We start from the raw sequence: 14,152 nt of genomic DNA, 5'->3' as shown, positions 1-14,152 counted from the left end.
TGTCTATGTGTTTAGACAAATGACAATGGAAGGAGCACATAGTATTTTATCGTATAAGACACGTGTACCTAATGTATGCCATTATAAGTATTTTCATCATAGTTCACAACGTAGATGATATAGATGAAAATGTGTAGATTATTATTTATTAAGATTCAATCAAAGCGTGAATTATATTCCTTCATAGTTTTAATTACAAGCAGGACTTGTTGCATATTTTACTTAATCCTAAAATATAGCTTTTAGAACATATGAACGTGACTTAGCTTAAATGAAAATGTTCTCTATTAGATTTTTTACGTTCCCGGCCTCGGCAGTAGGTAGGCGTTGTGCTCAGCTAAGATAAGGAAAATCAATTTATTTTATACGTATCTTCTTGTTGATCAATACATACTTGTAAATAGAAGCTTTTAGAAACATAACGTTTTATACACGTTTGATGTGAAATTTATATTTTATACTTGTGTAAATGCAATCAGACGATTGTTTTTAATTTGTATTTCGTTACATCTGAATACTTAACATAAAATCACTGATTGTTCTTTCATTAACCTCTACCTAAATTTATAAAAGGTAACCAAATTTATTTTTGTAGATATTCCATAATCTATTCTGAACGTTTATAGAGTAACTAAGAGTTCCAAATTCAAAAATCCAGCCAATTGCTTCTGGGGCTTAGAAGGCTACAGTAATTTGTAATTTGTATTAACGGTTGGGGTTTTCCAGTGCGCGTGATATACAACGAGACGGGATACCCGAAGCTGATGCTGGACGGGTACTTGTATCGGCCGCACAATGCATACCGCAACCAGCCCAAGGTGCTGTGGTATTGCGCGGCGCGGGGCCGCTTCCAGTGCACGGCGACGCTGAGGACCTTCAATCGCGAGGTTGGTATTGTCTACTAGGTAATACAACTGTAGTACACTCCGACCACCTTAACTTTGACTTGACCGTAACAATGCATATAGGTATATCCCATACTTGACAGGAAAACTTAGCGTGGTCCGACTCTAGTTATTCGCCCGTTACTTTATGGGCGATAGAATACACCGCCACTGCACCAAGAGCGCGCGAGGTCACCAGACAGGTGATATTTTATTTTTTAACGCTTCGCCGCGAGTAGTACTGAGTTTCATCCTACACCATTTTATACTATCTTCCTGAGAACCCTCATACAAGTTTTGTACATAATCCACAATCTATTTTCAACGTCATTAAAGGTACAAAATTCAAAAACAAATCAACTGCTCTGGGTCTCACGAGGCTAGTAACAGCAACAGCTCATGGTCATCCCTGCAAATCAATTTTTATAGATATTTTTAATACCCATGTGTGGCGACCGTGGCTTGTCTTATATGGTCCATCCTGTTGTTAAGGTGACCTGTGTCATGGACCATCTTACTACCAATTACGTTAATTGGGTGTGTTAACAAAAGTTCTTACAATGTGTGATGCTGTTGTTTCCTCACTCACGGGACAGAAAAGTAGTTGATACACTCCGGTAGGTATATATAAAAAAAGGTTACCTACTTAGAGCTTTACAAATTTTTTAGGGGTCATGCCCGTTTCCAGGTTATAATGGCCTGGTATAGGTCAAATGTCACCCTTCTATTTTGCCATCTATTGATGCTCAGTTCCTTCCTATTTATATTTACATACACACATTCTATCGACCGTTTCCCTAAATACAGACGAACAGTGTGATGTATATAACGTTAGATAAACTTTGTCTTCATCTATGTGCAGGTGGTAGCCGTAGGAGGTGCGCACAACCACGCCGCCTGACCGCCGCGAGCGCGGGCGCCCGCCGCCTCGCGCCAGCTATCCATGCGCCATCTCCATGAGCTGTTCAGATTGTACGGCGAGCGGCTCGCTGCGCCCGCCACCGGCTCCAGTACTTCGTAGCTCATACATTCCATGGACGATTCAGTCGTGTTAGGTTGTAGAGACATACTTGACCAAAGGTCAGGCTAATGCCTTGGCCACGAAACGCACTCTTTCGGCGTCAGCGTCGAGCGTACGGTCGGAGCATGTGTTTCGGGACCCTCGGGTAAGTCTATCAAGAAGTGGTAAGCTTTCAACGGTTCGCTTGACGTTCTTTCATAATCGAGCTGCCTTGTAAGTAAATAAGATAGAGATGGTCGTCGAGTATGTCTCTATACCTTTCGATGTAAAAATAAATCGTCGGTTTGCGTTGCGATTTCCGCGAAATTGGCGTCCTAATGTGGTTCCTAGTCAAATCCATATCCTATAAAATCAGGGTACGGATGTATTTAAATGTCACAAGTTTTATTACAATATGAGATATTCTAAAGAATATCCTCATTCTATTTTTCTTAAATTGGTATACTTTATACAGTGTCGTCCCTAAGAAAACGACTGGATTCCGCCGTCATTTTATCGTCGTGTTGGGGCCTATCGATAGCTACTATACTATAGGTCATATCACTTGACAGTTCCTATCAATAATTCATGTCGTGTGTTATTCTACCGCAAAGATAAATTATGTGCCACAAATAATAAAATAATATTACAATTTTACTGTGTACACAATAGGTATTATTAGTAATTTAATACCAAGGTCTCGTTTTATCTTGTATCAAAATAAAACCATTTATTATATTTATATTGTAATAATCGTATAATTGGACTATCAGATTTAAATTGTCTATTACCTACTAGTATAATTTATATTTTGTTATTTTTGATTGTCATCATTATTTGTTTTGTTACTATACATTTTTAGATGGAAACCTATTTATTACTAGATAAATATTTAAAAGATCCGATGCAGGATGGACATGGTTTTACTTAAAATACTCCTTTAATACCTTTTAGACACTTTAGGCCTTTTATACCTTTTAGTCTTTATTATCTATATTAGATGCTAATTTTCTTACGAAAGTAAACTTGCGTTCACCTTTCATTCGTATAATCAACTAAATAATGACTTGTATAGTAATGTAGTCAGTAATTTAAAATTCATTAGCCCTTACACGCCCACATGCCAGGTTCCCACAGCCATCTGTAGCCGAATCCGAGAGGTTATTGACTGCTCAGATCAGGTTTTAGGCACCCGGCATGGTCACTTAAAGCGTGACCAATTTATAAAATGGACTGATACGGTCGCTTGATACAGCCCCGGCGATTTACGTGCCTTCGAGGACGGGGAAGAATCTGCTGCTGCACGACGGGTACACGTTCTACCTGAAGAATTTACAAGCTCATGGGAGGAAGCAGTGGTACTGCTCGTCGCGGGACATGGCGGGATGCCGCGCGGACGTGATAACGGCGCCGGCGGCGGGGCGGGAGGGCGACGTGCTGTTCCTGGTGCGGGGCCGGCACATACACCGCCCGCCCAACTACTACTTCACGCCGGACGGCAAGTACGTGCGTCGGAAGGACGTGTACCACCGGTACAGGTAGCCCGGACAACCAGGGAATTAGATCCCTTATAAAACAGGCCTGGGACTTTCTGCTGGTGCAAAGGCCTTTTTTATAAGCTGTAGGCTTGGATACTTTGATATATTTAATATGCCATTGGATGGGTACATTGATAGAAGTTCTCAAGGTTGAGGTAGCTGAAACTGTATTTTCATTTGTGATATTTTTATTTTATATTTTTTTAATTCATTTTTTGTACGTTTTTTTATTAGTTAAGTAGTTTAAGGACAACATTTTTTTTTGTATTTTTATATGTTTTTTTTGTATACATAATTACGATATTTTTATTGTTTTTTTTCTACCAAGCAGCTTCTGATATTGTGATGAAAAATATTGTTAAAGTTTTCATAAAATTTAGCGAAGTTCCTATAAAAATTAAAAGGTTTAAGAAAGAAATGTGTTAGGATATTATACTTAAGTAATTAATCCATACATAGGTAGGTACTTAACGTTTTATATTAATAATTAAATTATAATTTAAAGGCAGATTCGAGAAGAAACTGTTAAGTTTTTTATCAAATGACATGACCTATATTTTTATACGAGTTCAAAAATGTTACGTTAAACAATGTATTATTTTGTGTTACTTCGCTCATGTGACAAGTTTCAATTACATAAATATTTTCATTAAAATATCGTTGAAAGCGTTTCAGTAACCCCAAAATTATGATAGCAACAGAAGCCGATTCGCCGTGGGAGCCGCGCGGAGGCGACGCCGGCGAGCGCGGCCTACACAGCCAACCCCTGAAACATAATATAGATCTGTTTAGGCACAGTTTTCCTGATACTGCGTTGCAATACCGTATCCGGGAGCGACATGATTTGCGCAGTTGTGTCGGATCAATACGACCTATAAAGTTATGAAAGAAGAAACTTCGGCAGGGCACGGGATGTGGGCGTGCCAGTCTTCCGGGTGCAGCCTAGTTACGTTGAATGCCCTAATTTTGATATTTAGGTTGCCGGTTGTTACGTCCCCCCTCCCTCCGCGCCGCACGTGCGCAATGTTTACTTGTTTAACTGCTAACCTAAGATCATTGGCATTCTGTAGTTTGCATATTTACCGGTATCTTACACGCGTATCGACTAATGTAGGTAGGTATCTACACTAGTTAACTAGATGCTGGTTTTTTCATGTTTATGACGGAGCTCGATGTGAATGCCCGATGTTTTGGTAGGTATACTAGCTCGAATGACGTGGCCTATAGATAACTATTAGTTGTGCCTTGTGCCTACACAAAAAAATAGGTAGTTATAGTAATCGCTGGTTAATTTATGATACGTACAGGGCTTTATAGGCCGGCTTTTTATTTAAAACGTTAATGTGTTTTTCAATTCATAAGGTTTAAATGTTTCGTTAAAAACATACTAGGAACTAGCACTACCTATTATTAAATAATTTCATTAAATAATGTACATTGAATTATTAATGTTAAAGACAGTTCTTGGTGTAAGGTTTATTTTTAAAGAAGCAACGCATACGGCCCAATATCTAAAATCATTTTGATAATAGGTACGTAGTAATGTACTGTAGTGCGTACGATAGTAGTGTAAATACAGGCGTGCGCAAACCGTGAATGAATGACAGTACCCAGCCAACATAATCGGAGCCCTGTTCGCACGGCGCGTAGTACAGTTGTCAGGCCGTTATCGCCCCGTTGCTGACGCTCCGGGACCACGTGAGCGAGTAAACAGCTATTTTTACAACACATTTCCCCCCCAACAGTAACCTCTTCCCTAGTTTAATTTGACCTTTAGATCTGTAATATCTGCGTAATCGTCGATCACGCATATACTGGTTCGCGTATGACGCAGTGATACGTGATATAAGTGAATATCGACTGCTAGTAACTGAACGCTTACCTAACGCATCGCCTTTGCTTTGGCGAACCAGCGTAAGGGTGATATCAGATTACTCACGGTTCTTACAGACCTAGAGTTCAAGTTATACCAGGGCCTGATATACGGTCGAGAAAAAAGTTCTTTGAATTCGGTAGCAGGGCTTTAGGACTAGGGTGTAGGTGTAGGGTGCGTAGCGTACTGCTTTATCATTAGAAGATGCGTAGGGCGTAGGGAGGAGGGTGTAGGTACTATATAAATTATGTAAGTCTATCTTACGTTAGGCCTATACGAGGGCTGATTGAAAAATTCGCGGCCAGGCCTATAAAAAAAGTTTCTTTAAACATTCTTCTCATGCTACTTTCAACTGTCATTATTTAGCTGTCATCCTGCTAATTTTCAGTTGGCGTCATTATTAAAAAAAAAATACTGCCGATCTAAAGTTACGTGTGGACAGATTCTTGATGCCTAATGACGAAATTGGAACAAGTTGCTGTAATTAAATATCTCAAATCATATTTAATCGGAATAATAATAGGTACAATAATCGGAGTAATAATAGGTCCTCCCACTAGATGGTGTGCTCAAATTACGGCACCTATGCAACTAAAACTGCACGAGGCCATGCGCTTGGCGAGGAACAGAACCCTATGGAGGAACCTGGTCTTCAGCAGAAGGACATGATGTCACGATCCTCAGTATTGAGGGACCGACTGAAGAAGAAGAAGAATAGGTACAAATGTTATTTCTTAACTAAACGATAAAGTACAATTAAAGATATTACAATGAAATATCTAAATACGCAATACAATATTAAATATCTTCATAACCTAGACCTGTATGAAGCAGATCCATGATTCCACTACTACACGCCAGAGGCTAAACAGTAATCGAAAAAGTGGGTTCATGCTGTATCTCCGCCTTTAAAATTACTTCAAAAAGGCATGGCGATTTTGTCAGCCAATAACATCAGAGCGTTAGTTTTTTGGGTTGCAAAAGCAGTAATAGTGGTTGACTATCCTGAGAAGGAAGTCATTATAAACTTAGACTATTATTGCAAACTCTTACGCCGTTTATGCGAGGATTGAAGGTAAAAAGCCCTGGACTATTGACAAAGGAAGTTCTCTTTCACTAGAATTATGCACGCGTTCAGACGTCACAAAAATCGATGGCGGATATTCACAACTGTGGGTTTTAAATATTGCATCGTCAACCCCATTCACTCGATTTAGCACCATCGAACTTTCACATGTTCCCTCGAGGTCTAGGCTGAGGTAGAAGGTTTTGCCATGTATTTTGAAGGCTTGTATTTCGAAAGGATAATTATCAATGATAGTTATCTTGATAATTATCGTGATTTTTATGCCTGATAAATATCGATTTGATAATAACCTAAAATTTACGAAGATTCTAAAATTTACTAAATAAGAAAATAAATATAGCGCCATCCATACCTGGGATAATTATCCGATATTTTATCGGATAATTATCAAACACTATAATTATCTGGATAATTTCGAACCCTGCAGGAAAACATCTTCAAAAATGGTGTAATGGCCTTAGAACTCAGATGTAACTAGTGCATTGAGCTCGGCGAAGACTACATAATGAAAAATATTTAAAAAATCTGAATTTATTCTTCATACTTAGGCTGCGAACTTTTCAATCAGCCCTCGTATTTAGCGTTACCTATATAAAACTGTGTTGCGTTTTTAAACGAAATGTGCTGCTACATGAATATGATGACTAGGTACGTTGTATGTATTGATTGTTGTAGATTTCTTATATAATTTGTCTTGTTTGGCATCATTTGCATACACGTGGTAGAGTTCCAGTTTTAATTTGCATTTTTAGCCTACTATTTTTTGTAGAGGTTTTTTAGGCACAGAACACGTTATTGATCAGGTAACGGTAACTAGAAACGTGTTGAAAGAAAAAGCTCTCTATTAGGCACCTAGATTCAACTGGTTTCGCTCTGGTGCAGAGCTCATAGATTATAGAATTGTATAGATATGAAAGATATAGCTATATTGTTCGTTTTCTATTAAAACATTATTTTTTTAGGGTTCCGTACCCAAAGGGTAAAAAAGGGACCCTATTACTAAGACTCCGCTGTCTGTCTACCTGTCTGTCCGTCTGTCACCAGGCTGTATCTCATGAACCGTGATAGACTGTTAGACATGAACTAGACAGTTGAAATTTTTACAGATGATGTATTTCTGTTGCCGCTATAACAACAAATACTAAAAACAGAATAAAATAAATATTTAGGTGGGGCCATGTGATGTAATTGATGAAAGACGTATCTTACGGTATCTGCCGATATATTATCGCTCCGTCTGTGACGGGCTTAAATCTCTATACATATTTAACAAACCGACACTCCGCTACAGCTGTGTACTCCATTCAAAATACGCGCTAGGCTTCGAGAAAAGTACGGCATCAAAAGCTTCATGTAGGTAATTACGAGAGCCGCGAGCCTAAGGTTTAGGCTATGTTGACGCTGTGGTGGTACCACCCTACGCGTGCGCGAGTGCCGCGAGTGGTGATGGGGCCCCAAATCGATAACGACCCAGAATCCCCAGCCCGTCTCCACTCGTCCCACGCGGCTATAAAATATAACATCCCAATGCAATAATAAAGTCCTTTTTACGTTACCCTTGTTGTAATGTCTCCCCGCGAAAGTTTCAGAATGCGAAAATATGGCACTACATGTGTTTAGGAAGGAAGCGCTTGCTACCTAAGTCACGTAGACACGGTTTTATTTTGATGCGTTTTCTTGTTACAAATTCTATTGAAATGTAATAACGTGTTTTGTAGCTATGGCAGCTTTATTTATGTATCCATAATGTTATATTTTGCTGATGTTTCGACTTCAATTAATGATGAAACTTTCGATTTCGAAATTTGGTATTTTTGTCAGGTTTTGTTTTTGATATGCTTAAATATGTAGCTATGAGGGGGAATTATCGCTCATTTAATAATTCCTCTGAAGGAAGTACCTACGTCTAATAAGGTATTGTCTTCTAATTATAATTCGCGCATACCTCATTGAACTGGTTGGTTAGGTATTGATTGACTGTCTTTTCCCGCAATAGTTATCGGTTGAATAGCTCTACAAATTATACAAATGCGATAGCGAATCGTAAACACGGCCGATGTGAAATCCGACAGATTTTTCGAGAAGTCCTGTGATACCAAGTGATACTTATTGTTTTTGAATTTACTTGATAATAAACATTTCATAATTGATTAAGGAAAGGACTTGTTTTATTTTGATACGTTTCTTATAAGTGATAAGTTGCCTTATAATACCCATAATAATATGGTGTCGAGAATATACCTAACAGTCATAAATATTTTACTAAGCAGCAAACGTTTTCAGCTAATACAAGCTCAGCCCGAACCCAGGAAGAGGGGACCGTGACTGTGATCTCAGACGACGTAGTGAACTGCCTTCTGCCGGCGACAAACCAGAAACCACGCAAGATGACCCGCGCCCAGCAACAACGACGCTACATGGAGAAAATCAGAGAAGACCCCGTCAAGGAGGCCGAACTGAGGCGTAAAAACAAAGAGAGATACCACAGGACCAAGAAACTCGTAAAGGACATGAGCCCCGTCGAACTCAGGCAACAGAGAAATAGGTGGAAAGCTAAGTCGAAACGGGCCTATGAGAAACTACAAAAACGTCGCACCTTGTGACTGCGATTCCCAAACTTTGTTCCAGTTAGGTTAGACTCGGACTCTACTGACAGTCAAGAAATAACTGTCGACCCAGAGCTAGTTAATTCCATACTAAACACTAGTCACCAATCCGCGCCAGGTCGACTCGAAAATTAATTATCACCCAAGCATAATATTTCCAACTCTAGGTCATTATATATAACCTCTGATTGCTCAAAGAAATTTAAGTTACACTTAGGGTAATGTGGCTGACTATGAATACAATTGAATGTCGCTTCAGTAACTATTTCATGGCCGTAGTAGAGTTACATTTTTATAATCTTAAACTTATTTCTTATTTTACTAGGTACTATTACGATTATTAAATATTATTTATAAGTAATGGGACAAAGTTATATGGGCATTGGTTATGATATTTGTTATTAGGCACTAAATATTTTTATATTTTATTTTTCCTGTAGCGATTGCGCATATTAGTGCTCGAATCGAACCGAGAAAATATCAACTTTGGAAACCGAGTCGTTATTCGTACGGGATCTGTTTTGAAACAGTTTTAGGCTAATATAATGAACCCATATTATTCGACTGTTCGTGAATAAAAAGTGAAGTCTACGAGAAATGGACCCTTCTCTGAGTAAAATAGCGTTTAGCATTGGGTCATTCGTGTCACGCAACAAATGGCATTGTTATCGTTCGTGTTCGCCCCGCTATGAAACAAGTGCTTTCTGATATTGTAAGGCTTGGATCGTTCTTATATTATAATAGCGACCCGCTTCGGCTTCGCACGGGTAAAATCTTAAGAAATTATATATCTAAACCTTTCTCAATAATCGCTATATTGATAGGTGAAGAGCGCATAAAAATCCGTTCAGTAGTTTTCGAGTTTATTGCGAACATACAGAGAGACAGACTCGGTGGGGGACTTTCTTTTATAAGGTGTAATGATAGAGATTCAATTACGGAAATCGGAAACTAAAAGAGACAAATTGGTTCTTAAGAAACATTTTGTACCTGTACTGGGGAATAATCTTCAACCTTCACGTCCATCATCCGGAAATCAAACATAGTAAAATCTGTAACATAGACTACAGAAACTACGAGTATAAGATGCATACATTATTATGGATGTATGTACAACTAATGAAAATTACCAAAACTCTGTATCAGATTCGGTCAATTTTTTTAACTTTTAGTGTAGGATTTTTATTCCCAAAATAGACTTAGTGGCGTCTAAGAATAAATATCTCTTTTTTAGGGTTATTTAGTCACCTAGAAACCCTTAGTTTCGCCATGTCTGTCTGTCCGAGGCTTTCCACCGTGATCGTTAGCGCTAGAAAGCAGCAATTTGGCATGAATACATAAATCATGCATTGCGATAGAACGGTGAAATAAAAACTATAAAATAATCGCTCCGAAAGAAATTAAATATGTGTCCGCCCCCTCTTGCTTTTGAACCATGGGTCCAAAAAATATGAAAAAAAATCGTGAAACAGGAGCTTAATAAATACTTTCAATGAAAACTATAGCGAATATGATCGGTCCAGTAGTTTTTAAGCTATTGCAAAAATTCTTCTTTTTTTAGTAAAAAGACCTACAAAGCGTTGCAGAGGTACTCCCTTATGCTTGTAATGTACATAATACTTAAGGATGACTCACGCTAGACCGGGCCGGGGCCGGGCCGGAGCTTCCGGCGCTTTGTTTTCTATGGAGAGCACCACGTGATCACCGATCAGCCTTCATAGAAAATGACATGTCGGATGCCTCGGCCCGGTCTAGTGTGAGTCATCCTTTACTAATAGCCCTCGTTTGGCCTATTTTGACAGAATAGTAACTACGAAATCCTACACTGAGCATGGCCCTACATGCTCTTGGCCGATTATTTCTTTCTTCACTGTCCCATTTGAATATTAAACACTCTGTATTTAATGGCGCTAAGTGCTGGTGGCCTAGCGGTTAGAGAAGCGCTGGTGGCCTAGCGGTAAGAGCGTGCGTTTTGCAATCCGGAGGTCGCGGGTACAAACCCCGGCTCATACCAATGAGTTTTTCGGAACTTAGGTACGAAATATCAATCGATATTTACCAGTCGCTTTTCGGTGAAGGAAAACATCGTGAGGAAACCGGAATGGTCCCAATAAGGCCTAGTTTACCCTCTGGGTTGAAAGAACAGATGGCAGTCGCTTTCGTAAAAACTAATGCCTATGCCAATTAATTAATTTAATCTGAATCAGGCTCCGGGCAGGGGTGCGAAACTTCTCGCTTCGGGCAAACTCGGCTCCGTTCGGCTCAGCATTGCTCCGAGCAATTATTAGGGTTGGCACAAATTTATTATAATTTAAATTTTATGATTTCAACTTATGTGTGTCCAGTTTCGTTTGAATGTTATACTTAATGTAAATAATATGTTAGTGTGATATTAAGCTTGAAATAAATTATTTTATTTTATTTTTTTCCGTTCACGACCACAGATAAGATACTTGAATTGGGACAACCCTAAATTGCGGAAACGGATATTCATATTCATATTCATATTTTTTATTTGTATTAATCATACATTGTCATGGATGCGTAATTTACATTATTAATATTATTATTTACAATAGATATGTCAGAAATATATGCAATTAAAATTGGGTTTCATTGTAAACATTAGAATAACAAAAATAATAATAATAATTCAAATGTCAATAAAATAATCATACCCCGTTCCAATACGTTAGGATACTGCCCTATATTAGAACCGCTGTCAAACTTCGCTTTTGTAGGAAGTTTCCTTTCTGTACGGTAGTACTATTATTTATTCTGTGCTCCGGGATGACGAATGCGGCGACAGAAGCGCTCAGCCGTGCCGGCGGCATACCTGCCATTACATTTTATATGCATTTTTACATAAATACAGCTAGACTAGATTTTATTTCTTCGGTTCTTTTTCTCTGTGATTTGGTTCGGACATTGTGCGTAAAATCTTTCTTAAATTTAATAACCTCCTTAAGGTTAGGCCTTTTATTTTTATGTACGATTTACATTTTATGATTCGGTTACCTTAGTTACCTATATGATTATACATTACGATTAATGAATAAGATATTTGTTTTGTGTTTTTTTTCGTATCTAGACATTTGTTATCTAAATATAGATTTTAGAAGCGAAGCACCATTGACATCTGGTAAAATACAGCTGCGAGATGAGAAGTTATATCTGTTGCGTTCAGAATTTATACATAACGACTACAGAATTGAATTAAGTTTATTTGATTTTACTCTACAAGTAACCAATTTGAACTAAGTGCAAAGTTTTCCTAAGATTTTGCTCTCATTATATTGTTTTAATAAATATAAATTTCAAAATAAAATATGAACCCTCAGAGAGAACATTATTTCAAACTGGTTACGTGTATTTTTTTATAGATTTTAATTTAAGGCAAGAATTAACCTTGAGGTTAGGTGGGCCGAGGATCATATGCACCATTTTTGATTCGATTTTTATTTAGCTTTAAGTAACGGTTTAAGTTGCGTACATATTTGTTTTGACAGCAAAATGTGACTTATCGTCTGCCTACCTGCACTTTCTTTACATTTTACATTTTAGTTTACATTTTACATTACAATTCTTTTTTTCTTTAATTTTTTTTTCTTTACATTTTAGTTTACAAATACTTGCTGACCTATACAATACAAAGTAAGATTTGTTTTTCCAAATTGGATTTTATTGCATTATTTTAATATCGTTAGTTAAATGTTACACTTGTTTGTGTTTAGTTTGAATTTAGTATTAGTTTGACAATGTGACATGAAATAAAAAAATCATTCATAATATGTGAGTAGTTTTTGATCATTTACTGTCCCGTTTCACTGAAAATTCAAGTTTAAATAGATATTCTAATAAACAGGACAGGATAAGGCAAATACCTGCAGTCTATGATGTCAAACTGAGAAACTTCCTAATTTAGTAACTCGCGCTTGCAACACGACGAAAACTATAAACTGAAATAGATAACATACACAAAATAAAAAGTGACCATGTCCACCGCTTAAGCTAAAGACGCGGGTTCGATTTCCGCCTCGGCCACCGGTGGACTTGGTCGCTTTTTCTTTAGTGTGCGAGTATGCTATATATTTCAGTTTATAATTTATATATAGTAGTGTGACTACTTAAAAAACACAAATCAAAAAATATTTCATAAAATAATTTGATTTGTTCCCGAGTACGACGAAAATTGTATAGATTTAAATCTTAGCTGGATGTAGTTGGCCACCGTAATGTCCTAATCAATCAAATCAATCAATCAAACATTTATTCAGCAAATAGGCCACAGGGGCACTTTTACATGTCAATTTTTACAAACAATAAAATTAACCCAAAATTACAAAAAACAATTACATAAATATAAATGTCAAATTACACACAAAAAAAACTAATAAAAAACGCATTTAACTGATTTGCAAGACTGAAGTGATCCCATAAGTGTTCCGTTTGTCAAAACAAAGTTTTGCACGGAACACTAATGCAGTGGTCGGCAAACTTTTGAGAAAAAGAGCCAATTTTAGGAAGCTCAAAGAGCCGCAAAGGTTGTTTTCAGTGGTCTAGGAATGATTAAAGCCCCTGACCCCTCTCCTAATGCAAATGCCGTCACTGAGATGCTTAGGTTGTATACATATGCATATTTACGACTAAGTGGAAGCTTGATAGGTAATATTGGAAGGGGTATAATTGCACATTGACTGTTGCAGAGGTGTTGTCATGGCGCGCTTGCTGGCTGGTCGCGCGCTGCCGCAGCACGGCGCTCAAGCACGCTCCGGCTTGCCGGCTCTCCGTGCGCTCCCGCCGCTGTGACTGCCAGCTCAGCAAACTTGCCAACGGGTTAGGCAAACATATGTTCGAGAACAAGTAAGCCCTAAATGTGTTAAGGGTGACGGTGGTGTTTTGTAGCAAAGGTGAAGGTTGATTGCCATCGTCATTGCGATCATGGAGGTTGGAGAGTTGTTATCGACATCGTTTACGAAAATTTACTGGACGGACCAGGAAACTTAGCCTAGATGACAATCGTACATCGACAAACGCCAAACGTGAAGAGAAAGACCGATGCTACGAGAAGTCACGTGACCATTTCCATACAATATTTAAGTTTCTATCAACGATTGTCATCTTAGCTAGGCCCCCTGTACTCAGTCTCGTAGATTTACGCCAA

The 14,152-nt window shown here is 38.1% G+C and overlaps 1 protein-coding gene across 40 annotated transcripts in view; it reads left to right on the top strand.

Annotated features, from left to right (window-relative positions):
* The window catches only part of LOC134755337 (protein tramtrack, beta isoform), a 598,730-nt gene that overhangs the window by 46,590 nt on the left and 537,988 nt on the right, over window positions 1-14,152 (top strand). For 3 of the 40 annotated variants that reach the window (XM_063691818.1, XM_063691816.1, XM_063691813.1), the window contains exons 6-7: window positions 727-887; window positions 1,747-2,583. The exons of 34 other annotated variants lie outside the window; for them this stretch is intronic. In XM_063691818.1, coding sequence (XP_063547888.1) covers window positions 727-887; window positions 1,747-1,785 — 200 coding nt within the window. In that variant the 3' untranslated portion in view covers window positions 1,786-2,583. Of the gene's footprint in view, window positions 1-726; window positions 888-1,746; window positions 2,584-3,139; window positions 4,078-8,665; window positions 9,120-13,694; window positions 13,852-14,152 lie in introns of those variants that run through there. 3 more of the 40 variants (XM_063691817.1, XM_063691823.1, XM_063691833.1) reach the window with 3 other exon arrangements.

This window comes from Cydia strobilella, chromosome 2 (assembly GCF_947568885.1).
Source record: "Cydia strobilella chromosome 2, ilCydStro3.1, whole genome shotgun sequence".
NCBI lineage: Eukaryota > Metazoa > Arthropoda > Insecta > Lepidoptera > Tortricidae > Cydia > Cydia strobilella.
This window is presented reverse-complemented; position numbering and strand designations above follow the sequence as displayed.